This window comes from Rhipicephalus microplus, chromosome 8 (genome assembly GCF_043290135.1).
Source record: "Rhipicephalus microplus isolate Deutch F79 chromosome 8, USDA_Rmic, whole genome shotgun sequence".
Taxonomy (NCBI): domain Eukaryota; kingdom Metazoa; phylum Arthropoda; class Arachnida; order Ixodida; family Ixodidae; genus Rhipicephalus; species Rhipicephalus microplus.
The window spans coordinates 64,002,704-64,029,273 of NC_134707.1; the positions used below are offsets into that span (position 1 = coordinate 64,002,704).

The 26,570-nt window shown below is 45.0% G+C and overlaps 2 protein-coding genes across 3 annotated transcripts in view; one reads left to right on the top strand and one right to left on the bottom strand.

The window, feature by feature from the left end:
* Positions 1–1,508: 1,508 nt before the first annotated feature.
* Positions 1,509–21,037, bottom strand: LOC119185941 (arylsulfatase B). Of its 2 annotated transcripts, XM_075872023.1 has the most exons (10): positions 20,654–21,035; positions 18,932–19,091; positions 15,783–15,895; positions 14,422–14,532; positions 14,114–14,266; positions 13,171–13,297; positions 12,781–13,071; positions 4,862–5,240; positions 2,976–3,180; positions 1,509–1,716 (listed from the first exon to the last, which is right to left on the bottom strand). In XM_075872023.1, exons 1-10 carry the CDS (start codon positions 20,762–20,764, stop codon positions 1,582–1,584), a joined length of 1,785 nt encoding a protein of 594 aa, XP_075728138.1. In that variant the 5' UTR covers positions 20,765–21,035; the 3' UTR covers positions 1,509–1,581. The 2 variants fall into 2 exon arrangements, with proteins under 2 accessions (XP_075728138.1, XP_075728139.1); XM_075872024.1 differs by lacking the exon at positions 14,422–14,532 and having other exon boundaries at positions 20,654–21,037.
* A 3,080-nt stretch (positions 21,038–24,117) lies between these two features.
* LOC142768269 (uncharacterized) overlaps positions 24,118–26,570 on the top strand; it is a 43,015-nt gene continuing 40,562 nt past the window's right edge. Inside the window, exon 1 of the mRNA XM_075870223.1 lies at positions 24,118–24,283. Within this exon, the coding sequence (XP_075726338.1) occupies positions 24,118–24,283 (166 nt within the window). The remainder of the gene's footprint in view (positions 24,284–26,570) is intronic.

The following is a 26,570-nucleotide window of genomic DNA, read 5'->3' on the forward strand; positions in this document are numbered from 1 at the left end:
GGAGCTTTTTTGAATAGGTGAAAAAGTGGCTGCTGTTAAAAACTAAGTTGTTACCACTGTTAGTAAAAAAAAATGGCAGCATATCCACGGAGTTAATGATGAAGAGTGGGGCGAAGAATTCGTCCGTCCATTCGTTCTTTCTTTCCGTCCGTCCATGCGTCCGTCAGTGTGACCGTCCGTGCGTCCATCAGCCCGTCCGTGCGTGCATCTGTTCGTGCGTCCGTCCCTGCGTTCGTCCATGCAGCCGCCCCTGCGTCCGTTCATGCGTCCATCCATGCATCTGTCTATGTGTCCGTTCGTCCATCTATTCAACACTCCAAGTACCACCATCTCGCATCGTTTCATCATATATTCCCCATATAGAAGCACCGGCATCCAGCGGACATTCAAAGGACTAAAAGAGAGGTGGCACACGCACACTTTCTTACGGCTTGCGCTTCGGGTCCACTTCCCACCTTTAACCAACTCGAGTTCATGGTATATACTAGTTCACTGTATTCATGGCACTGCGGCCGAACGCTCGCTAAACCTTTCGAAAACCAAGGAGGTTACGCCCAGCGAGTTTGACGTAGCAAACTTTTTCAGTCAGATAGTGCTCAATGTACATGCCAATGGCTGCTAATGGGAAATGAGAGGTGGAGAATTCGGCTTTTACTTTCTTACGACTTGCGCTTCGTATCTACTTCCCATTTTTAACCACCTCGAGTTCATTCATGGTATATACAAGTTCATTGTATTCATGGCAGTGCGGCTCAACCCTTTCTTGTCAGATAGTGCTCAATGTACATGCCAATGAATGGCTGCTAATGGGGATTGCAGCGTGTGCGTTGACTAAAGCCGAATGCTTCTGTCTCTCATTCCCCATTAGCAGCCATTGGCATGTACATTGAGCACTATTTTTAATTGTTCAACAACGCACAGAAGAAGTCTCTCACCGGCACCACCTTGTAGCTCAAAATGTTATACTTGTTTCATACTACGGGGGACGAACGGGTGCCGCTATAAGGAGTTTCGCCCCTAATTACTATCGAAGATTCCAGAAGTTCCTTTGAAAGAAATACCATAGAAGTATCTCGAGACGCTTATGGTCCCAAGTGTCAGCTCTAGATCGTTTCGTGGAACTTCACCCCACAATGCTCCATCCCGTGGGCCTCACACTCGAAATGTGTGTTTTTAGAAAAAAAAATTGTTTAACGATATCGAGTACTTCGAACACAACTATGGGATAGCACTGAGCCGTCTCGCTAAATGAAGCGACGATGGATATTCGAAAACGAACACCACTATGTCATTATTACCAGTATTTTAGAGATTGTTATAGCCGAAGGCGCAGAGGTCAGCCAAAGCTTATAGGGTGCGTCCGGCCATGGACAATGTGCCGCTTTCTTTGTTCCCTCTTGCTTTATCTGAGGATAACTAAAATATGTCTAAAAAGGGATGAAATATATAGAAGCAGTGCTTCATGACGACGCACGGAACTTCAAACCTTCATGAGACAGACAAACCCATCGAGGCCTAATTTGATTTACTGAGCAAAATGATTCACACGAAGCAACAGTCCATGGACACCAGAAAAGTTAATCACACAGTGTCCATATAAGGTGCCCAGGTGAAATCGAAATATCTCGGATCTGATCTCCTCGTAGGTGGCTTGTTCAGCGGTGGGACCATAGTTTTCTTGTGCTGTTGCAGTCGGTTTTCCAAGCTTTGTAATACCTGACAAAAAAAGAACAAACAGGTCATAGTGCATGATGGGTAATCAAAGTTACTTAAGTCTTAGAAGTATGGCAGGTTGGGCTAGTTGGTATGACATGACGATAATTAAAGCGCGAGAACAGAACAATGACGCGTGTGCTTCTTGTCTCAGCATCATCGTTCTGTTCTCGCGCTATAACCATCCTCGTTACTTAAGACGTTGTGAAATGTTTTTCTTACTTGGTGTGTTCTTGTTGTCTTGAAACAAGTGAAAACTTTGTGGCGTACGGACACGATGAATTCACGTTCTTAAAGCAATGGATGACTACTTTCTACTACCGCTTAGCCGAACTGCAAACCTTTTCGTGCGAACACAAGAATCTAATTTTTTTTAGTTTTCACGCGAGCTAGGCTCATTATTTGTGAGTCGATTGACGGTTAACAACGATAATGAATTGAACGGTTTAGAAGTACAGACCAATATATTTTACAATATGCAAACACAGCACACCAAGCTAATAGGCTGTCATCAATGAACTTCTAAGGTGCGTCTAGATTTCATGTTGAGTTCTGCAAGTATATTCAATCTACAGATATTTAGTTGTGTGTTCCTATGTGCTAAATGTACATTTTGGTATGTGTCTAAACAATCGAAACATCCCTTTTTATACAAATATATGTTATATATGTAGTGTGTCAATTTCGAAGCCTACCTAATACACCCACTTATAAAATCATGTTTAGCCTTAAAACTGTTAGAAGCTGTGTGTGTCCGTCATACGCAATGTTCGGCATGTTATAAGCGAAAGCGATCGGCCTACGATAAGTATGGCCACCAAATCTCATGAAATAGAAAAACCGACAGTGAAAAACCTCCTTTTGAACTTCCTTGTTCGTGTTACGACAATTTCTTTTTCCTGCGTTCAAAAAAAGTTGCGCCACAGCGTAGCAACGCCTTCAAGATATGGTGCTACCAAACAGCGCTTCCGCATTTCTCGGAAGGTGCGACCACATAGAGTAGCGATAGTGCAATCGGGCTACGTTTGTATCGCCTTGCTAATCACAAGCCTCCTTGCGGTGGGGACCTATAGAGCTCACCGCGACAAAAGCCAAAGTACGGAAACCCCCAAGCTCACATTTTATTTGCATCTACCTCGCTTTCGCATTCACGGGAAATGTTCATTTGTCCTTGCCATCAAAGCCCGAAACCGAGGCCAACAACTTTCGAAATTCTTCGAAACGAGCTTTTTCACGCTATCGCGTTTAAACCAATTACTCACGTGCGGGTAATCATCGGCTATGTTGTCAATCTCGCAGGGGTCTCGCTCGATGTCAAAGAGGCAAGGCTTTTCGAGCGGCTTGCATTCACTCTTCCTGGGCTGACCACACTTCGTCACCACTTCCGAGGGAGTGTGCTTCGGCAAGGCGCGGCCGATGGACAGAATGGCCCGGGCCACTGCACACGTCCGATCCAGGAGGTTGTTGCTAATGGGAGAAAAATGTTCGCAAGCATTGTACGCTTCCCATTGCGTAGACTGAAAGCTCAAACACAAAAAGAGAGCCGTTTGAGACTGAGAAAGATGACTAGACAAGAAAGCACTTCGAAGCAATGCTCTAAAATATAGGATCATGCACAAACGAAACGCTGCAAATCATTACAGCCAGAACATAATTATAATGACCTTTGTGACGGAGTCGTCGTTTTGTTGTTCACTTTTTTCTGATTCTAACATCGTAACACAGAGAGAGAGAGAGAGAGAAATGCAGACAGAATACGTCATTCCATGTGATATACCTCCTGTCCTCTATTTCATGCTGGCAATATTGATTGTACTTTGCCGACTACAATGTTTAGGTAGAACAAAGTGGGTACTTTATAGAAGCTAATGTGATTTGATCGCATTTGTGCAATCCTTCGCTAACAATTTACGCTGCTCACTCATCTCGGATTTCAGTAGCCGACGCTGCAGAAGTGTAGCCACATGCTTAAGTGTAGCTACATACCAAGCGTGAAATTCGCACGTGTTTATTCCACGATACTACTGAAATTTTACGGGCGTCGCGTTCACTCTTATTGTTAATTTTTCTGGGCACTCATCATCAACACTTTGGGCCGTAGAAGGGCACGGTACTTTCACTGAAATGGAGGACACGTTTACAGACCATTGTCACATGTTTCACTATAGGTGAGCAACATATGAAAGGCCAAAGATAAAACTTCCTGCTGAGCTCGCGTCACTTCAAGTTTGTACACTTCAGCACTCGGCATTTGCACATCCGAGCGATGAAGAGTACTGCCGAAGACACCGGCACACGTTATACTGAGAAAATTTAGATATGAATGTTTATTGCAAGATTACGGACAGCAGGCAAAGTTACAGCTTGGAATTTACAAGAGAAGTTCGATAAAAGCGTTGAAGAACACTGATGAACATACGCATGCCAACCATGACCAATCAAGCGGATGGGGAGGTCAAGTTTTGCATGCCAACCATGATAAATCAAGCGGATGTGGAGGTCAAGTTTTGTGGTAGAACGTCTGCCCTTCTTTCGTCCGAATAAAAACAAATTGCACGATAAATGCACAAACGAGAAGGAAGTGGGATAGTGCTGCTCACAGCGGCCTGACTTTGGCCGTCAGCTTCCCGGCAATATAGGTAACAATGTGTGTTTAGAAATTAGTGGTTAACAATTTCGAGTACTAGGTACTCTACCATGGGAAATCACAAAGCAGCCGCGTGGGCTTCACATGTGGGGCGTTTAGAAAAAAATGTTAAACGATATTAAGTACTTGGTACTCAACTATGGTAGAGCAGTATGCCGTCCCTAAATAAGAACAAGATTAATAGTTGTCTGTGGTTGACCAAGAAAGTAGAAATGGGGTTCCTCGGTCAACTACATATTAAAAAAAATTACCCAGATGGTCCTAACGGGCAAACGTATGGAGTATACTTAACGTCCTCCTTATATGATCCGGAGATGTGCACTCTCCCCTGCCCCTCCCCCTCTTGTGTCCTGTGCTAACGACGTCATGTTAGGCCATATCATTACGTTAAAAAATATCTATGCAACCTCATTGTTCTTACTGATTTTTTTCGTCACGTTAATTTTCCAACAACACGTAATGAACGTAAGCCTATCTCACGCAAGGACAAGCGCCGCGTACCTTCTTGCCGCACTCGACGAGGAATCACGATAACTGGGAGGTTCCTGCTGCCGCGCCTTGTAGTAGTCCGCAGCAGTCATAGTTGTGGCGTCCCCGTCATGGTAGAGGTGGCGGAGGCCGTACTTGTCTCCCGACGTGTTGTCCACCCCGTAGAGTCCAAACTCGGAGCCTCTTTCTTGCAGTGGTTCGTACCAGCCGTCGTACCGGCCATCGCCGTAAGTCCCGTTGAGGTACTTGTAGCGGCCGACGCGTAGGGCGGACATGTTCCATATGGGGTCGATGTTGTGCAGAACCTCGGACCTCGGAGAGCCGAGGCCCGTTACGAGGCTTCGCCACATGTCCACGCCATCGATGTCGCCCAGGTCCTCCACGTTGCCGCCTTGACGTCACAAGTGGTCCATAGGGGGGGATGATAAAGAAAAGCAAGTTTAATCTAACCACAGCAAGGCTTTCCTACTCATACAGCCGTAAAATATATAAAAATGTGGGAAATAAGGGGACAGGGGCACGCTCCTTTGTGAGGCACAACCAAGTGAATTCAACAGACAAACATGCCAAGGAAAGCGTGCGCGGCTTTATTGATTCTCCTTAGGGGCGAAGCACTTCATCGTCTTGGCTTAACGGCGTGTAATGTTGTCGTCACGGTCCGTCGTAAACGGGTATACATCACGAAGATCACATAATTCCCACCACTTGCTACCGGTCCCTACTGTGCATATAGTTAATACTGTGTTGGAATACTATTAACGAGCAAGAAGACGAGAAACTGTTCTACGTTTGATTCAGGCGCTGCAGCAGCAACCCACGGAGTCAGGATGTGGATTGTTATATGAAAAAGCATTTCAGGGACGAAACTCCCTAGGGTGTGGGTCGTTTCCTACTCTTTAGTAGTAGTAGTAGTAGTAGTAGTAGTAGTAGTAGTAGTAGTAGTAGTAGCAGTAGTAGTAGTAGTAGTAGTAGTAGTATATGTAGCCACTTCTAGTTAGTTTTGAAACTTGATCTCTAGATGGCCTTTTAAATACGTGTCCTTGGAAATATTACCAGTAGATGGCGTTATAGTGGTTTTCATATTTGCAACAGTACTGAGAAGTGTGAAGGGCAAATTACATGGGAGTTAGGAAGGCTGCACTCGACGATAGATTACACACTGCTGTCACATAGGATGTAGGATAAGCTCAGGGGAATGCTCAGATATGAAGGTGGCTCCAGAAGTCTGGGTAGTGATCACAAACGTATCAAGCTAAGTTTTGGAAGAGCAGCGAAAGTGGGAAGGAGACAAGATGAGCAACTACAGGAAAATTTTTATTCAGAAAGGCAAATAGAAATAGCTACTAAACAAATTGAGAAAGTAATCACTAAGGTTAACAAAACAGTGCGGACATACATCAATCGCATTAGACTGTTTAAGCTGGAGCTTGCTAAGGCACGTGACAAGTCACCCCGGAAAAGAACACACAAACCCAAGAGTTGGTGGTATGAGGAAGTTAAAAGAGCCATAGCAAAACGTCAGGAAGCCTCTGGGGAACACAGACATGCTAAGGAGCGGGGGGAGCCGACAGATGATGTTGAAAGAAAATGGGAAACCTTTCTAAGCTGTAGAAGGGATGCATCCCTTCTGATCAATAAAAAAATTAGAAGAAAGGGAGCTCAGTGGCTGGCAGAAGTACATAAAAAGGACAAAAAAGCAGCTGCGAAATTTCGGAACCATCTAAACTCCTTAAGAAATGAAACAAGCCTAGAGCAGAGGTTTATAACTACAGCTCAAGGTGCTGGGCTAAAAGGGGACGAAGCTATGGAATATATAAGAACAACGGTGACCGAAAAATTGCAACAAATAAGTGTCTTATGCGCCACAGTAGACAAGGATGGATCAAGTGGCGCAATGGCTTCATTTTCAAAACGAAAGTGGGAAAGGGCTGAGAAGAGGGTTCCAAGTAGTACGTCAACAGGCCCAGATGGCATTCCAATTATGCTGATAAAGACATTGGGTCCGAAGTATAAACAGACTTTGAGAGAGGCAGTAAGCAGAACAATAATCAATGGTCAAGTCCCCGATGGATGGAAGCTTAGCAGGATGGGCATGATCTATAAAGGAAAAGGGGACAAAGCTAACATAAGCAACTACCATCCTATAACGGTGACATCAGTGGTCTACAGGTTGGTGATGAAGATTATAAAGGAAAGACTGCAAGCATAGTTAGAGGATGAGGGGGTGCTGGGAGAACTGCAGAAAGGGTTTCGGAAACACAGGAGGTTGGAAGACAATCTGTTCTCACTGACGCAGTGCATCGAAATAGCAGAAAAGGAACTAAGGCACCTCTAGCTAGCATTTTTCGATATCAAGAGAGCGTACGCTAGCGTGGTTCAAGAGGAATTTTGGGGAATACTGGACACACTAGGCGTGGAAGATGTAGTCACTAATCTTTTAAAGGATATCTATAAAGGTAACAAGGCAGTTATAAAGTGGGAAAAACAGGTATCCAAGTCTGCAGAAGTAAAACGGGGGCTTAGGCAGGGGTGTCCTTTGTCACCCTTGTTATTCATGACGTACCTACAAGGATTAGAGGCCAAATTAGAGGGAAGTGGACTTCGCTTCAACCTCTCTTTCGTCAAACAAGGAAAACTCATTGATCAGGTACTACCTGAAATAATTTACGCAGATGATATAGTGCTAATGGCCGACAACAAGGAAGATTTGCAGAGATTGATGGACATCTTCGGTAATGAGGGAGATAGGTTAGGTTTCAGATTCAGTAAAGAAAAATCAGCAGTCATGATATTTAATCATAATGAAGGTTGTGAGCTAAGGATACAATAAGTCACGCAAGAGATAACAGATAAATACAAATATCTGGGCCTATGGAGATAAATACAAATATCTGGGCGTATGGATAAGCAATTGTACCGAATACCTAAGGGAACACGAAATATACGTGAACACTAAAGGTAACAGAAATGCAGCAGTGATGAAAAATAGGGCACTGTGGAATTACAATAGGTATGATGTGGTGAGAGGCATATGGGAAGGGGTCATGGTTCCTGGTATGACGTTCGGCAATGCGGTCTTGTGCATGATATCGGAAGTTCAAGCAAGATTAGAAAATAAGCATCGTGGTATAGGTAGGCTTGCCTTAGGAGCTCACGGGAATACACCAAATCAGGGAGTACAAGGTGATATGGCATGGATATCATTTGAGGGCAGGGAAGCTAGCAGCAAGATAAAATTTGAGAAGCGATTGAGAGAAAGGGGGAGAAGCGTTGGGCCAGGAAGGTAATCAGCTACTTCTACATGAAGAATGTCGATACAAAATGGAGGAAGCGAACTAGAAAATTGACTGGTAAATACTTGGAAAACAGCAGGGGGCCAAACCAAAAAGAATTTTCGGTTAAGAAGAAGGTGAAGGAAGCTGAGACTGACATGTGGAGAATTGGCATGATTAAGCAGTGCGCACTAGAGATCTATCGAACTTTTAAGCAGGAAATGGCCAAGGAAAGAATCTATAATAATACTCGGGGTAGTTCTCTACTGTTTAGGACCAGGACGGGAGTATTGCAAACCAAGACATATCGGGCCAAATACGAAGGGGTAGACACGGTATGCAGTACATGTGGTGAGGAGGAGGAAACTGCCGAACACTTGATAATGTTCTGTAAAGGGCTTCACCCTATAGTTCAGAATGATGGCGCAGTTTTTCAAAGCACTGGGGTTTAGGGACCGGGAGGGCAAAATAGACTTTAATTGGGTAGCATTAACTAAAAGAAGGTTATCTGATTGGTGGCTAAAGTCAATGCACGAGTGAAAATTAAATCCTTCACTTCAAAGTACCAGTCCTCAACTTCAATATTTAAAGGGAAAAAACATAAATCTATTGGTTAGTTAACTAAGTATTACGGCTAGGTGGCGTTAGCCGCCGCCCGATCTAAAGGGTAGAGCCACATCCGTCCATCCATCCTATTGTAGATGGTTCAACATAGTTGACTGATGAACAGACGGATGGACGGACAGACAGACAGGCAGACAGACGGACATGCGGGCGGACGCTTCACCCCACTCATTACCATCCCCTCCGTGTATGGGCTGTGATTTTTTTTCTACGCGGCGGGAAGCTCGATTTCCTACAATTGGTGTTGAAACCCGGCATCATGTGTGGGAAATCAAGCCACCCGTTGTGCAAAGAAATTTATTTAGAATAAACCGCTGTCGTCCTGAAGCGCGTGAATCGAAGGCAAAGCAGTTCATCTTCTTCTTCCTCGTTCAAATTTTTTAGGGGCGAAGCTCCTTAAGCTGTGGGTCGCGCATACCTTTGTACGTAGTAGTAGTAGTAGTAGTAGTAGTAGTAGTAGTAGTAGTAGTAGTAGTAGTAGTAGGAGGAGGAGGAGGAGGAGGAGGAGGAGGAGAAGTAGTAGTAGTAGTAGTAGTTGTAGTAGCAGTAGTGATTAGTAGCTACCTCTCATTTAGCCCTTGGAATGTGTCCGCTGGATTGCGGTACCTGCACGATGAATATGCAATGAAAAGATGCAAGATGGCGGTACTTGTAGTATTCGCTATATGGACGGACGGACGGACGGAAAGACGGACGGACGGACAGAAAGACAGACTGACGGACGGAACGAAGGCACTGACGGCTGCACGGACGCTCAGATGGACGCACGGATGAAAGCACGGGTGGATGGACAGACGAACGGGCGGAGGACTCACAGACGTGTGGATGGATGGACGCATGGACTATCGCACGGAAAAACGGACGAATGGACGGACGGACGGACTGACGCTTCTCCCCACTCATCATCATTCACTCCGTGGATATGTTGCAATTTTTTTCTAACAGCCCCTCATGGAGAAGTTTGCACGAAGGTAAATTCCAGTGCTTACAGATTCTGAAGGGCACGTTCAACTGTAGTTATACCCAGTACTCCCTGGTGATTCGAACCATGTTCTCCCTACTGTGCGTCAAATGAATAAAAGGCTGATCGTTACCACCTGAAGTATTTACCTTAACACCGGTGTCAGAATCCTCGACAAAATTCAAAGAGGTGCTCACACTTTTTACCCAGAACCAGAGACACAAACGTGCGTCTCTACGCCGAAGTTGTCTACTTGAAACACATTACATTGAAATATTCCTGCAAAGTGAAGATGCACTAACAGACCGGTGGCAGCAAAGCAGTATAGAATAAATATCTGGCCGTGAGAAACACTGGCATCCGCAGCATGCTTCACGCCTTCATTGGCCTCACAGTGGTCAAGATGAAACAGATCGCGTAGTACTCCCTCGTAGTTTCGTTTATTCAAATTAGACATACAATGCCTAAGTTGACGGGACTAAAAGCAGATGATCGCTGCCTGACCAAGGCCCGCACTCACCAGCAAACCTGCGCCTTACCTCACCTTTAGTTCAAGTTTCTGTACTCTCTACATGAGTTATAAGGGCACGAGAAAGATAAGAGGGTAAAAGATAACACGATTGGTTCATAGCTACTTAGCTACTTTGTTCATCAATGGCAATAAATGCTTATTATCGATAAGGAAAACCCGATGTAAGGCTCAGGTTGATTTGTGAATACAGGCCTAATATCAATCCTCCCATGCATAAGGTCAGTGGTAGCGACAGGATAACGGCAAACGTGTTAAAACAATAATGAATAATAGCCCGAATAACACAAAAAGTAATTCATAAACTAATTGCTCCCTTCGAGTATAGCGCAGCACTTATGTAATAAATTGAAATGGATCAAACTGTACGGAGAAAGGTACTGTTATCGTCGGTGAGATGCAAACTCGCAAACGTCAAAATGCGTGACCAGTTCACCACCAACAGAGCAAGGACAGAAGGCACCTGCCCGTGCAAGTCTTTCAAAATATATGTACACCTAATCCCTGCGAGTAGTGACTTTATGCTATGAAGCGTGGAAACTTGGGCAAGTTTCTACGCTTTCCTTGTTTTTATCCTTGTTTCTTCGCTTCCATACTAACACTGTAACTACTTTTAAGTTTCGCTGTTCACAAGTTCAGTTATGACTTCATGCTACTCCTCCCCGGCCACGGAGGCGCGTCCCTGAAACGAGTCCCTGACGTTTGCGAGTCCCTGAAAAAAACTAAAGTAGCACCATTCGTGTCAATGTTCAGACTCTTCTCCCCTCGCATGCATAGCTTTTGGAAAGGTATCGAAAACGCCATATTGTTTTTCCACTTTCCCGAACGCGCCCTCCATGAACTGACCCCACCGGCCCACCCTTTCCGCATAGCCGAGGCATGGCCACTCAATGAACACACGGCACAGCAGTGCCCGAGCTGCCCAAGCGTCTTGCACATTCGGGGCGCCCGCGTGCTTTCGCGTTCGTAGTTTCCTGGTGGGCACTCTAGAGGCGCTGCTGTGGTGGCTGGGAGAGGAGGTAGAGGCAAAAGGATGCGGTTGGCGCTACTTTAGTTTTTTTTTTTTCGGGGACATTACCACTGGGCGCAGGGTGGCGATATCTGCGCTGTATTCCAGCTCGTATCGACACGTGCGTGAGGCATAGAGTTTCTCAAAATTAACTAGAGGGCACTCTGGCGCTGCGATCGTTCCGCGACCATGGGAATGATGGGTAGTACACACATTTTCCTAGTCTTCGTACTTGCGGGTGGCGAATCGTACTTGCGGCTGCGTTTATTGCTGTGTTTCGATTTTGTTTTGAAAGAAAGATTCAACCCTTTTGAACTTCGTGACCCAATTTGGAAGGGTAATTCGAAAAAAAAATACGGTGGTGAAGCGCAATCGCTGAACATTTGCTGATTTTTGTTTCGTGAGAAAACAACTTCAAGCCACACGAGCAAACACGGAGCCAAAAGCAGGCCATAAGTACGAAGTTTAGACAAATGTGTGTACTACCCATAATTCCCATTCTCGCTGAAGCGCTGTGCATTGCAGCTCCCATAGACACTAGCGCCAGAGTTCCCTCTAGTGTATACTGGGAAACTCTATGGCGTGAGGCGTGAGCGAAGGCGGACGTACCAGCATCGGACGCCGCCAAACAGCGCGGAGTGGTGGGAAAGGGGCAGCATCGAGGCACACTAGCTGGCAGTGTTGGCCAGCTATACGTGCACCCACGACGGCGAATCTAAAACGTTCGTTTTACCTCGTGACCTTCGCATGTGGCACGTGACATCTTCACAAAGTGGCTGCTGACCATCGCAGGCTACCCTGAGGCATTAACTGTGCCTAGAGAATACCCACTTGACGAATGAACAAAAGAAGGCGACCATCTGTCGAGGGTCTCGCTTCTTAGACACAGCCAAATAAATCCAGCGGACATTCACAAAGCGTATCACTGTAACCGCCATCTTTGTTGTGTATTTCGTTGCGTTTGTCGTTGACCTTGCGTGACATCACTGCCGACTTCTCTGTACTGTACATAGCCCACATATGTATATTCATCGACAGTGATTGCCGCAGGGGCACAGGTCGACACCTAGATTTCTTTTAGAAAAAGGGTTTCACAATTTAGAGTACTTGGTACTCTACTATGGGAGAGCAAAAAGCCGTGCCGTGAAAAAGAAAACCTCCCAAAAAAAGCATACTGGTAGTGACGTATTCTTTCACTGTATGCAAACACAGGCCTTTGAAGACATCTGGGTCAGAAGGGCTTTAGAAAACAGCCCGCTTGTTTTCTAGACTTTTCTTCTCTCATTTGGCAAAATATATTCAAACAAATGTTCTTTTGAGCTACATAAAAAATTGAAATAGATTCCCTGAACTTCGCACACGTTCTTTTTATCTGAAAAACTACGAAGAGAATTTTCGTACTCTTGGAAAAAAATTGAAAACCTGCTATCAGTTTTGGCGTTAGAAGCTGGTCAATGAAGTGACCGGTAGCTTTTTTTTTTGGGGGGGGGAGGGGGGCGTACAACGTTTGTAATCTTGAAACCGTCTTTACCTTACCAGCTGCGGAGTAGAGCGTGGGCAGCCAATCAGATACGTGCATCAGCTGGCGAGACACCCTGGGCTGACGTATCATGGGGCTCCAGAGGAGAGCTATTCCCCGCACTCCTCCTTCCCAGTGGTTCGCCTTCGTGCCGCGAAGAGGCCAGTTGGATCCGGCGCTGCTGTCAATGCCCCCCGTTGCCGCGCCGTTGTCCGTCGTCAGAGCAATTATGGTGTCCTGAATCGCGTCCGTGGCGTTGAGGGCTTCCACCAACTGGCCAATGGAATCGTCCAGCGCAGACAACATTGCTGCACAGAGGAGGGACTATTTATTTCTCACTTCAGCGGCACTGGTAAAGAAGGTTGATTCATCCGGAAGTGACAAAAAGTTTGGTTCCACGCACTAACCAGCAAAATGTCGTCTCTTGCTGTTCTCGATGTGTCTGTTCAACTCGATATACCTGTCCGGTGCCTCGAAGAGTGCATAGAAGTTCCCCACGTGAACGGCCAGGTGAGCGAGGTACAAAAATAATGGCTGGAAGACAAGTAATTGCAAGCCCAGAAGAATAAATAAAGCATAAATCAGTTCTACCTGCACATGCACATGTGATATGACTTGAGTGTTTTGAAACTGTCGCTTGGAAAATGTTGCCAAAGGAAATCCTAGCTTTTTTTTCTAGCCAAGCACCATCTTCCCACGAAGTACTGTTTTATCAGATCATTAAGAAAAAATATTTAGCCCCATAATACTTCGACAAGATGATGTAGACAGGACAGCGCTTACTCAGCTACACAACTTCATTGACGAACCTTATTGTTGAAAGGCAAATATCCATACATGTCTTCAAGTTTCAAAAAACCTTCGGCGGGGTCTGTGGTAGTTCCTTGCCAAAGAACGAGAATAAAATATACACGAGGTATATACGAGCGCCTACATTTCTTGACTTTTGTATCATATTTTTTTTTTCAATTGACCACGCTAATGCAAGCTAAGTTCATACGAGGTAGCTTAACAGTTCAGATCGTGTTACGAAGCCGCTGTATCCCGTTAAGTGCAAGGTAGGAACAGCATCATGTTGTTTACTTAAACGAAATAAAATACTTCCGAAATATTAAAGAGAGAACGAGGGCCGTCCATTACTGAATTATATTTGCTCCTCGTTCCCACTGAAAACTTCTTCTATCTCAAAAAAAAATTAAGCCGGGCGTTTTCAATGAGTCAATCAATTGTGAATATACGCAGCACTATGACAGTTATTCTGTTAAGTATCACAATATGTCATGCACAGGAGGCGACGCAAAGAATGTGTCACAGTTGCATCTCATAGTTTTCATTCAGCACGATTCTTACCTTACTACGGTCCCGATTTTTCAGTATTTCAATCGCCTTCTCCGTAAACAGTTGCGTGGTGTAATTTCCCGACTTGGATCTATCAGCTTCGAGATTGTGCCAAAGGTCCAAACCCCAGCCTGTCCATTGATCCTTGGGATCGTCCATGTACTCCTAAGAGGAGCCCAGTAAGGATACCGGTATATGAAAAAGAGCGTGCAGTGAACGTGTCTGTTATAGGGTGCACTCTGTATTCACCTTCACATACAATCTCACAAAAACTATATTACAGATAGGCTAGGGTTGTTCTTACAAATACCTGGTTATACCTCGAAGGCTGAGTGATCCGTGTAACCATGGTGACCGCTGTAGTAGCCGTAGAAGGAATCGAAGCCCCGACGTGTCGGTGTGTGGTTCATGGTCATGTGACCTAAATGCCACTTGGTCAGACACACAGAGAGAGAATTCTGTTACATTTCCTGAATCGACAAATGTCAGAGTACGTGCAGTACAGCATATCGTACGCCACCGTGACTCGAGGTTTAGCCTTGCCCGTATACGTAGTGCTGGATCACTTACTTGAACGCCTATAATATTGCCACGCGCGTTTATCATTTATACCCGTAAGACAAGGGCACCCTAAAGTCTTTTAGATAAGGGGACGTCTTCTAGAAAGGCGTATACGGGCGCAGTGACACACGACAAAGAAGTAACTCCTTTCAAAGATCCTTTTTTGGTAAAGCGGATCCCGCATATACTTGTCGGCCCGGGAAGGCATATACTTTCAAATCAAACGCCCGCCTGAAGTCACTACCACTGCGTTAATTGGCAGCGGCAGTTGCTGTGTCTGGCTCCGTGTGTCGTGGGCACAACTCCTATCTGCAACTGGTCTCTTTTGGCGAACAAAGGGGTTTACTACAAAGTACTTTACTTTTTCCCGTCTGTCACACGTATTTGGTTTTCACCCACAAATCCTGTTTGGAATGCTCAGCGCGAAGCTGCGCCTCATTGTTCTAGAAGGCTCACGGTTAACGTAGATCAATCTGTTCAGGTTGCGCGCAAGACGTGAAAACTCGAGATTATTCCAGAGCATGCGCGAAGACCTTTGTTAAAGCTGGAATATTTGACGGCACATGTACAAATACCGACGCGCTTCGCCACTTGTCAGTTGATCGACGGCCGACCCTGTGCTCGCCGCTACGAGTGCCAGTGCCCTGCTGTAATGTGAGTTTTCTTTCACGTGGCCACAATTTCGACTCAATAAGCAGTTTAGGCTGAACACCCAGCCTGCTCCCTTTATCTGCGTCACGATCCCGTGACAATATATTGGAAGTTTTGTGACAGATTTCTGAACCCAAGATGGGCGGAATCATTTCCACTCTCTCGGGCTTTAGCATTACGTTTGTTTATTGTTCTTGTTAGGTATCTCTTAGTGTATCGTCCATCTATGAAGGAATAAAAATAGCACGCCATAGCTACTTTTATGAGGAAGCTTTTGTCAGCGCTTTGTAAAGCAACTCAGTAGACCATAACTCAATACTAACTCAATACTTATTGGAACACTCACTCTATTCAACATCACCAGATGGTGAGATACAGTGTCTGCAGTCTCCATCAGCCACATCAGTGTTCGCTGTCTCTGCCAACACGTTTAACGACAGAGTGAAGCTCTAAAAAGCATATAGCTTACCTTTCCCACAGCGTGCGATTCATATCCCAGTGCCTTGAAATATTCGGGCATCACCTTAAAATGGAGAGGGAAAGCGTATGGCATCGCTGAATAGATTACATTGTGCTGCAGCCCTGAAAACAAGATGAGGCACGTCATTCACTCTTACTTTAATTGCTGATTTAGTCAAACCACTTATACATGACTTGACCGTTTTGTTAACATAATCATTAGTAATGACGTGCATTTAGGCTTTATCGAGTAAAAGCACTATCTGCATCAAAAAGCTCGAATATAATGTATTCGTTCTTCAAAACTTTCTCCTGGCAAGTTTTTCTCTTTCGAACGCCATTATTTATACAAGTATAGTGGGTATGGCTTTTTGGTGTTTCATCAATCGCTTATATCTTCCTTAAAAATTATGAAGTATGGTCCGATTGACCTGCATATCGCTCTCTTGTTCTGTGAAATCTCATAAAATTACATCATGCGCACATATGGTCACAATTTCTGGTAATATATTTGATTGATGGATTGATATTTGGGATTTGACGTCCCAAAACAACCATATTATTATGAAAGACGCCGTAGTGCAGGGCTCCGGAAATTTCGACCACCTGGGGCTCTTTAACGTGCACCCAAATCGGAGCACACGGGCCTACAGCATTCCCGCCTCCATCGGAAATGTAGCCGCCGCAGTCGGGATTCGATCCCGCGACCTGGTAATATATTTGGGCAGTTTAAGTAAACTCATCTGCTTTCTTGTAAGCTTGGTATACCACAAGTAAGCCGCATGTGTACAACCTAATATACAAAGTCATCGTTGAGTACCATAGACTTTATTTGCAGTAAGAACTCCTAAGCAGGTCATCAGGAGAATGTCTATGTGAGGATACAAATGGTCACAATTTTGTTGACGTTGCAAACATTTATATTGTACGAAAGCAGTGCAAGAACAGCAAGACAGAGTGAAACCGTATATTGTGTTCTAACAGTCCAACGATGGAATGCCGATACAGTATATTCAACAAGAAATATCAGCTCTCATGTTCTTTTGTCATAACTAAGCGCTTGCCTCGAAACACCGGAATATTGGGGTCTGAATGCTTCATCATTCTGACTTTACCCACTCTTTGTAAAAGTTTCACTTTAATCATGTACTGTTGAGGAGATTCAAAAAACTTTTTTTTAATAATGTGTTGGTCTGCACTGCATTTTTGCGGTAGATAATATCTTTGACAAGGTGCGATGTTCTATCGTGGCTTTGGCATGGCGACCACTGGCATTTCAAATATTTATCTGACAGCTGTTTCTGAAAAGTTACTATAGAAGTTCTGGCACTAACATGTACGAGCTGCCATAGCAACGATACTTGTTGCAGTGACTCGCCTCACAATCGTACTTATGGCTCAAAGCAACCTTGCGGGGAATTATTGTGATTTATTGCTCAAATTTACTAATGAATTCCAAGTTTTTATGACCAGCACAAGCTAATAACTTTCCACTCGCGCACCAGATTACTACGGTCTTAATGATTTTGCAGTACATTAATGAGCTCTTCTGGTTTTTCTTTTCTTCTTTTAAGTCCTACGTCTTCTCCATTCTCAAATGCAGGGCAGCCAGCAGGATATCATCTCTGCTTAACCATAACAGCGTTTATTTTCATTTCTTTCCTGCTCGTGTGCGATTTTTGCGTTTATAAACGTATATTTAGAATAAAAGTACCAATTTCAAACTAGACAAAGTCACTTGAAACATGTGGCCAAAGTATGTGTGAACCCGTATACAGTGCACAGCTATTCTTTCACTAGCTCAACTAAGACTCTCTCTTAGATTCAAGTACCACACAACCAGAGGAGTAGCCACGGGGAGGGCTGGAGGAGTGACACTACCCCCCGAATTTTTCAGTTATACTTCCCTATACATATACACGCCCATATAACTAACCCATCCCCCCCCCCCCCCGAACGGAGAATTTTCTGGTTACGCGCAACCAGCAATCAGTTACGAAGCGCACGATTTGCTGTCCTGCACTAAATGACAGGAGCACATAAAAAGAAAACAGAAAAGTAGACGGTAAATAATGACAACAAATTATTGCGCATGCGCAACAGCATTTACCGCGTGCACAGGGGGCATCATTGAGTTTCTATTAAAGAATGACAGTGGCATTGCATAGTTGAATCTAAAGGCAACATTCAAGCTTAAAGTTCTAGTGGTATTTTCATTTTGTGTAAGCTGTGTTTTCCACAGAACCCTCAACGTCTCTGCCATACTGAACCACAATTTCGACGTCACATTTCATCTTTAAACGCGCACTTAGTCTACACAAGCACTTCGCAAAGCAAAAAAAAAAATACAGAACGCACGTCATTGAGCGCATGGCGTTGAATGTGTGTCCTATATGTTTTCGTTCTGTGCATTGCCTGTGTTGACTTAATGCACCGATAAATCAACTCCTGGTCACCCATTTTGTAGCTTTAGGCTATGTCACAGTGAACGCTAGAATAAGTCTGGATGACTGTGTTATCCGTACCTGTGGTTGTTCAGCACCATGCATGTGTGAACAACTGCCGTGAGCACTCCAATAAAGAAGTTTTCTCCTTGAGACTACGCACCATACTTAGGGCTTCTAACGATTCTTTATTTCGTGGGACTGTCCCGGCTTTTTATACAGGATCCCGAATCCCGCGGAGTGCTTTTCGGGGTGTGTCCCGGATTCTTTCTGAACCGTCCAGTTAAAACTTTTTATGTGAACGAATGGAAGCGCGCTACAAGCTATGGAACACGAACTTCGCACGAATAACACGCAGGGGACAATGTTTCAGTGACTCGCGGTAGTTGAGAGGTGCTTTCGCCACCTTATTTGAACTTTTGCGTGAAATGCGGCAACTTTCACGGGTACATTCTGCAGCAAGAGGAAGTGTTTCAAACATCACGTAGCCAGCTGAAGCACCACTTCAAAGGTTCCGGAGATATACAATGGATACGTCATAGATATGCCTTGAAGAAAGAATTATATGTCTTGCAGATGGAAGAAGGAAACAATGAGTATGTCTTGAAGATTACGCAAGCAAACGGATTCTGCACAACTTCTATGTTAGTGCACGACCAATTCCCCGTCACCATCCCGACTCTCTTCATTGAAGAGTTGGTAACTCTATACGCACCCGTGTGAATTGGGTGCCTGCCGGAGAGGAGCGTCGCCCTGGATGGTGTGCACAGCGGCGACACATAATGGTTGTCGAGCACGATGCCGTCCGCGGCCAGTGCGTCGATATTGGGCGTGCGGATTTGTTGAGATCCATGGAAGCTGACGTCACCCCAACCCTGCAGTTGTCAGTCGTGAACACCAGGAGGTGGAACAGACATCAGACGATTTGTATGAGTATACTTATGAGGATATATTCACTCAAGAAATGACGTGTAACATGTGCTCTATGAGAGTAGACTCTTGTACTACAGGAATGAACCAAGAATTTTTGTATAATTATGCTACTCTATAAATGCCTTAGAACGACAGAACTTGAGCTCTTGACGAAGATTCATCATAAAGCGTGGCGAGGTGAGCGAAAATGGAACAGAAAAGAAGCGAACAATGCGACACACACGCAGACTGTTTACAAATAGGGCATACAACAATAAACAAACGAAGTACACGGAGCAATTTACCTGCGCATGCACAGTATGGTAGCGCCAGCTGTGGATCTTACACACGTGTGGGCCCAGACGAGAGATGACAGTTCAGGCATTCAATTTCTTTATGGACACTCGATCAAGCGAGTATGACGCATGCGCTTTTAGTGTTATCGATATACGAGGCTCCTAAGCGTTCCTTGCCATAAAGAAACGCCAGAACAGTGAACTTTAACTATGGGCCACCACATGTGCAAGACTAAATAGTGGTTATACACATACCTAGGCATGCACAGGCAAGTTTCCGTGCTCAGCCTGCTTTCTTGTTCCGCTGATATCGAGAATCCATATATAGCTCTTTTTGCACGCCTCAGTCAAAACAAATAAAATGTGTTTCATTAAGACGTAATTACCGAGAACGCGTACAAAGTACTTGCACCAGTAGTCCACATGGCTACTCACTGGTCTAACAAAGAAAGTATGTAGATGTTAGCAACGCACGTGACTTTTCGTTAAATGAGACGTTTTACAGATATGAAAGCTTCAATGATATACAATTCTAAGAAAGTAAATGTGTTACAATTGAAAAGACTCAGAACAGCGTTTGTAAATAACGTTGAAGTTCGCGTAGTTTTTGTCGAGTTCCAGTTAACAGCTCCGTAAAATTCGAGCAATCGTTCGCCGTAAACATTGTTGCCGAAAGGAATATGTTAACGTCAGGAGATTCGCTTGCCTGCATTTTCCCGCAGAAAGTTGAGTATGGTGTTAAGTAGAGAACAGTTTGTGTGCAGCATCTTGTGAACTAGACAGGTAACCTCATCATTTCTAAGTGCCGTAAATGACATAATAAGAGGCTCATTAAATAAAGGCGTTTAATAAAATTTGTACTTTAGGCACCATACACCACGGCCATAATTTATATCTTTATGTAAGAGGGAAATGTTTGCGAAACGAAGCGAATTCCCAGGCAAATGTTGCATTCTTTCATGATGCCTGCACGTCATCGGGCCTACATTATACAACGAAAACACACGCACGCCGACCTCAGGCAGACAGAAAGAGTCGATCAGAGTGTTCTGTATTGGACTTCAAGGCGATACAAAAATGACTCTTACTACATTTGATCACCATCTAAACGCATCTACCGTTGTTGGGAAACAAACCCGCGCCCTTCAGTTCAGCAGAATGACACGTTTGTCTACAAAGTACCGCGGAAGGTCTGTCGTAGGCTATCAACAAGAAAAGGATGTACAAACCAAATCGTCAGCCACTATGACGATGATGTTTGGTCTCGCCGCGCAATCCATCGGGCGTGAGACCCACACAACTCCAGCCAACACACACAGAAGCGTCGTCCCACCCATCATCGAGGCGAGCGACGACAGGAAGATCTTGTAATGCTTGCGAAGCTGTCATACAAGCGACGCTACACCGCCGTCGAGGGCACTCGTAATCCGCCCGAGCAACGCATTTCTCAAGTCTGATCTTTCCCGTCGCTTCGCTAAAACAAACAAAAGGAAGCGCTTCGAAGACGCTGTAATGCTTTATGCAGAAAGAGCGCGCAGCCGCATATGCTTATGCACCGGGAATGGGTCGTCAGAATGCAAGTGAAGAGACGTGGGATGATCTTTTCATCGTCTCGCTCGCGGTTACTGGAGTAGGATATGCCTGACGCCGATATAACTCGAGAGCCTAAAGAGATAAGACAGATCCCACGCTTTCTTTGCTGTCTTTGTTTATTTCATTTTGTGCTCTTATCTTATCTTATCAAACACACGTGCTCTTCTCGACTATGGGAATCACCGAAGAGGTCAGCGCTCTGATAGTCACCGCGAAAAACAGTATCGTATATCGAAAAACAGTTCTCGTGTATATGCTAGAGTGTGTTGTGCGTACTATTCAGGACAAATGAAGCCTAAACAGGGGCAAGACTTCGCGATGGTATAAGGCCCACCGTCCACTTATCATCATTGACAGGCCCGAGCATGCCATTCGGCAACTCTGCGCATATATGCATGCCTGTTCATAGTGATGAGTGGAACGGCTCGTACTATATCATCGCGAACGCTTGCCGATGCCCAAGTTTCACTTGACGTGGATAGTACGCGCAGCCAGACAGTGCGAACGCGATCACTATCGGTGCGTTATCTTTCTTTACCGAGTTCCGCGAAATTTCCTGTTTGGAGGCACTGATTCAAGTTTACTTCAATTATTACTTGCTCTTCAACACTATTTGCCAATTCTGACTTTTAATTGTGTCATACAACAGTACCAGGGACGAATAGAGGAGGATTGGTTAAAGACTCGTTTGCTTCGTTCAAGATAACGTAAGAAATAACAGTCAATAAAGGAAGACATATATGCATCCCTGTACAATCCCTACCTATCAGTATGCACATGTCATCTCGCATATAAAAGAGATATTTTTCAAATAGAGTTAGTTGCAAGCTGACAACCTATCTTACCGCCTTTTTTTCTGCCTATGTGGACTGCATCCTTAATATTTTTTAGTACGAACCAACTAGCCCCCAAACACATTCTAGTATACTTCTTAAGTTGTCTCAGTCTCAACGCTTGTGGCCATCTACGCACCGCGATATGTGTTCAGAGCTAATGTTAGACCACTTAAAGTGCGATGGACTCTACTACGGAGCATCAATATGTTGTCCCAAACACGATGCAGCATTACCGCGAAAGTGTTCAGAAAATGTTTATTTACACTACGCAAAGAGAACAAAGAGTCCATAACATTTCAGTAGTAAGGGTGCATACACATCGACACGTCTATGTACCAAGACAAACATCACTACGTTGCAATGAAGACATCACTGCTCTAATATACAGGACAATGTTGGCATACATGTACACAAGAACTCAATGCGATATCATGATACAATGGTATAACGATACAATAGATACAATGAAACACAACTTGTAACAAATGAAATCTTGAATAACTACTCAACGGGAGCTAATTAGCACCACGTCGGTCGAAAAATGAGTTGTATCCTTTCGTGTTCAACCTTGACGAAAGGGCACGACCAATGCCGCAGAAACTCGTGCACCCCGAGGAAAAAAAGATTGGCAGATCCCACGTACATCGGGAACTGTTGATAGTCGAAGCACGAGTCAGGACGGTTGTATGTCACTTTAGATCAGCACGACGTTACGAGGCGGAGGTAAGTTATGCGCTACGTGACTTATGTATCATGATTAGCATGTTTGAACCTGTCATTTGCATTCTTCGTCTATTCACGTCAAGTGATATCAAATTTGGCATATGTGGAGCTAGTGAAACGGCCGGGAGTGCCTCATGGGCATGGTATGTTGTCCTGTTCTTACACGGCACGCGTGTCATGAGTAATATGCTTGCACCAGTCATATACCTTCGTCATCCATTGAAATCACCTAACACCAAATTTGGTATTTGTAGAGCTAGCGAAGTAGTCGCGAAGGACCCATCACGAAGGATCCAATCCTCTGACCTATCTATGACGAGCACGCACGCACTTCATTTCGAGCACATCTAGGCCTAACTACAATATCGATATAAACAAATCGGCAACATAATTTTTTCGCGTTTGGTGCATGGTTCATATTTATTTTCTTTTATTAGTAGTAAAATAAACTTGTAACAATGCTTCGCACGGTGGCATAGGGATACATTCTCGTTTTTTTTCGCTGTCATTAACTTATTAACCATCCCATAGGTGGCGCCACCATTCCAGGTGGGGCACATAAACCTCGTAAACGCTATCCTGCTATACTATAAGACGCTGTCCACAACGAACGTTTGCTGCACGGTAACGCCATTTCCTTAAGCTCTGCTAACACGCTAACCGTAAACTATAACTGTCTATTGACATGGTGCGCTTATGGCTTTGTAGGTGTGAGTTCGCACCACACGCGCAAAAACGTCATTAACAACACCCGTGCACGAACTGTTACGCACCCGGCGATACCCTTCCGTGGTGCACGCTCACGCTCTTCACCTCGTTCACCTGCCGTGCCACATGGTTGGCTGGCTTGTGTCACGTGATCCGCCTTTCCGGTCAGATCACGCCATGCTCTCACATCGAAGTCGCAGCAGTTGGGAGCGCTCTGAGTCAGAGGCTGATGCTCTGAAAGAACCAACCGAAGATAGTCTGAGCGCTCGATTTCTATCAAGCGAAGGCGCAGCCACTTATCAAAGCGCTCCAGAGCGCTCGGAAACATCTAACCGATTACGCCATTAGTACCTACCCAAGAACGATGCGAACACACACGGGCAATTTTAGCGCGTGAGCGTTAAGGAAAACCTGACATCGGCAGCGTTGACCCGACCAATGCAAAGAATAAATGTCAGGGTCCAAGCAAGAATCGAACCCAAGCAGTCTGCATGACAATGATCTACCACAAAGGGTAGGTCTTGACGACTTATTCATAACGAATCCCACAAATGGGATCCGACATAAATGAGTCATCATAACAGTCAAAAGTCTAACCTCTGGTAGCCCTTAAAAAATTCAGACTTATAAGATCCACCCGACCCTTGGCTGATCACCCTGAGTGGGTAGCTGCCATTTACCCAAAAACGTCATCATCAGCAGCAGCAAGATGGCACGAGAGCATCTCAGAAGCAGTAGAAGAAGAACTGCATGCGCCGCATGGGTCGTTCCAGCTTCAAGGAGACCCAAGGAGGCCCTGCGTATACAATTCTGTACAACTCGTGCGCGTCGCCATGGCCCACCGGTACGACGATCGCCTTCGCGCCGTGGAGTGGGCCATCCTGGAGGCCAATCGGCCGCTCACCGAGGAGGCCCAGAAGCCGTCACTCTACCTGCAGGCCTTCCTGGACATGGTGCAATTCACCATCACCGTCGTCACCTGCTGCGCCAAGGACGAGCGTGAGACGCAAGGCCCGCCACTTTTGCGTTGCAACAGTGCCTCGAGAATTACGTGTTGAAGAGCCAGCCAACAGGCTTCAACTTTTTTTACAACTCCCAAACAAGCTCGCGCATTTTCACTACGCCTGACCAACCTCCTTCCACGCGCAGTGACGTCAACTCGGTGATCGGGGACGTTCACTTCATTATCGTTTGTTGAGGCCTGGTTTAGACCAATGGACGAGCTGCGTGCTGCGTCACAACCCCGATCGCGGAGTTGACGTCACTGCGCGTGGAAGGAGGTTGGTCAGGCATGGGGAGGATGCACGAGCTTGTTTGGGAAATGTAAAAAAGTCAGAACCTGTTCACTGGCACTTCAAGCCGTGAAAAGACAGGCTGCGCAAACTCAAACACAAGCGAGAGGTCAGGACACCAAAAAAAAAAAAAAAAACGCGCTTTGTCGCCTGATGTCAATTGTGAGTCATCACGTCAGAAATGGCGTCTGGTAATCGCTTTTGTGTCTGTGTTTGCATGACCTGTCTTCTTGACATGAATAGTTGCCAAGTGGCTCACTCAACAGTGTTATTCCAGTCCCTGTAAACCATCGATGTAATTTATAGCCTTGTGTCTGGTAATTCCGAAATTTAATCGTAAATTCTATAACGTACCACATCAATTAGTGTTAGCTCCACTAACTGTGACTGATTACCATGATTTTGAAACATCCGTCAAGAATTGTAAGAAGCAAAGACCCCACGGGGGCAGACCTGAGACCGCTTGTTTCCAAGCTTCGTGGACGTTCAAAAAAACAGTTTTATATCTGGGTCTCGTACGTGGTATGAAAAAAAAACAATGTGGGTGATTGCCTAGGAGTTTATCCTGTTAAGAACGTGTCCTTTGAGAAAGAAAAGCGCCCCCTGGCGTAAGCAGCCGCATCCACCTAGACAGCAGCTGGACAACAAAGCAAGAGTGACGAGGAACCACAGTACTCAGTGGGTAGCAGCCATGAAATTGTGTGCCCCAAGAGTCTCCTGCGACGTATACTATATTCGCTCTTCTTGAGGAACGTTACAGAGCGTCTGTCTACGTCATACTAGTGGCGATGTCACAAGGTGCTGAAAGCCGAAATGAACTCTCACACTTAGCTAAAAACCAAATTTTAAAGATTTCCTAAAAGCAACGTTCAATATTAATAATCGGTGAGAAATACCCACGTATACAGAATGATGAAACTACAAAATTTACTAGAACGTTTTGTTGGACCAGTTGGTTCATGCTGAGAAAAGGTTAATGACGCATACCATGTAGACGAAAAACGGAAGCAGTATAGAGCGTCAACTTGCAAGTGAATTTTGTTGAAAAAGGCTCTCTTTTATATACATGCAGACCTGTGTGTAGGGCCAATAGCGAACAATATCGAGCTTAAGACATCATGATATCATAAATGAAAAGATTCCGCTTCTCCTTCACTCAGGGGGACAGGCGTGTCACTGGTCACCAATCTCGTTTACGTGCCACAGTATTCTTACATTCCTACATGAATGCGGATATTTGTAAGGTCTGACCCACCCATGCAGGACTCGCAGCGCTTAGTGAATGGCCACTGATCCTATTTTTAGGACCTTACAAATATTCGCATACATGTGGGGACGCAAGAATACTGTGGCACGTAAACTTTCGGAGGTGCATTCCATCAATGAGAAACGAAAGATGAGCATTGGCGACAGGTCTGTCACCCTGCATAAAGCAGAAGCGCATTTTTTATGTTTTGATTTGGTGATGTCACAATCATGGTATTTTCCACCACTATCCTGCGCAATTGTAGCTGCTCAAATGCCTGCATGTATATAAATAGGAACTCTTTTTTTTGTCAAGTAAAGTCGGTTACAAGTTGACGCTCTTTGATTGTAGCTGTTGGGATTTAACGTCCTGAAACCACCACACGGTGATAATCAGATACGCCTTATATAGTGGAGAGCCCCGGAAATTTCGACTACCTGGGGTTCTTCAACGGGTCCCTGAATCGAAGCACACGGGCTTCGAGTATTTTTGCCTCCATTGAGAATGCAGCCGCCATGGCCGGAATTCGAACCCGCGACATTGTCTGAGTGGAGGGGACAGGCTGCTTTCCTCCTAGTCACCTAAGAGAAGGGGGGGGCGCAAACAAAGCCCCATACATTGACGTAATAGAGAGGGGGGCGCTGCAACGAACCATCCCCCCCCCCTCTGCTCCAAGGAACCCTGCGCAGGCATATGATGACCATATCCCTGCACATTAAAGAATGGCAGCAAAGGTTATAGTAAAAAA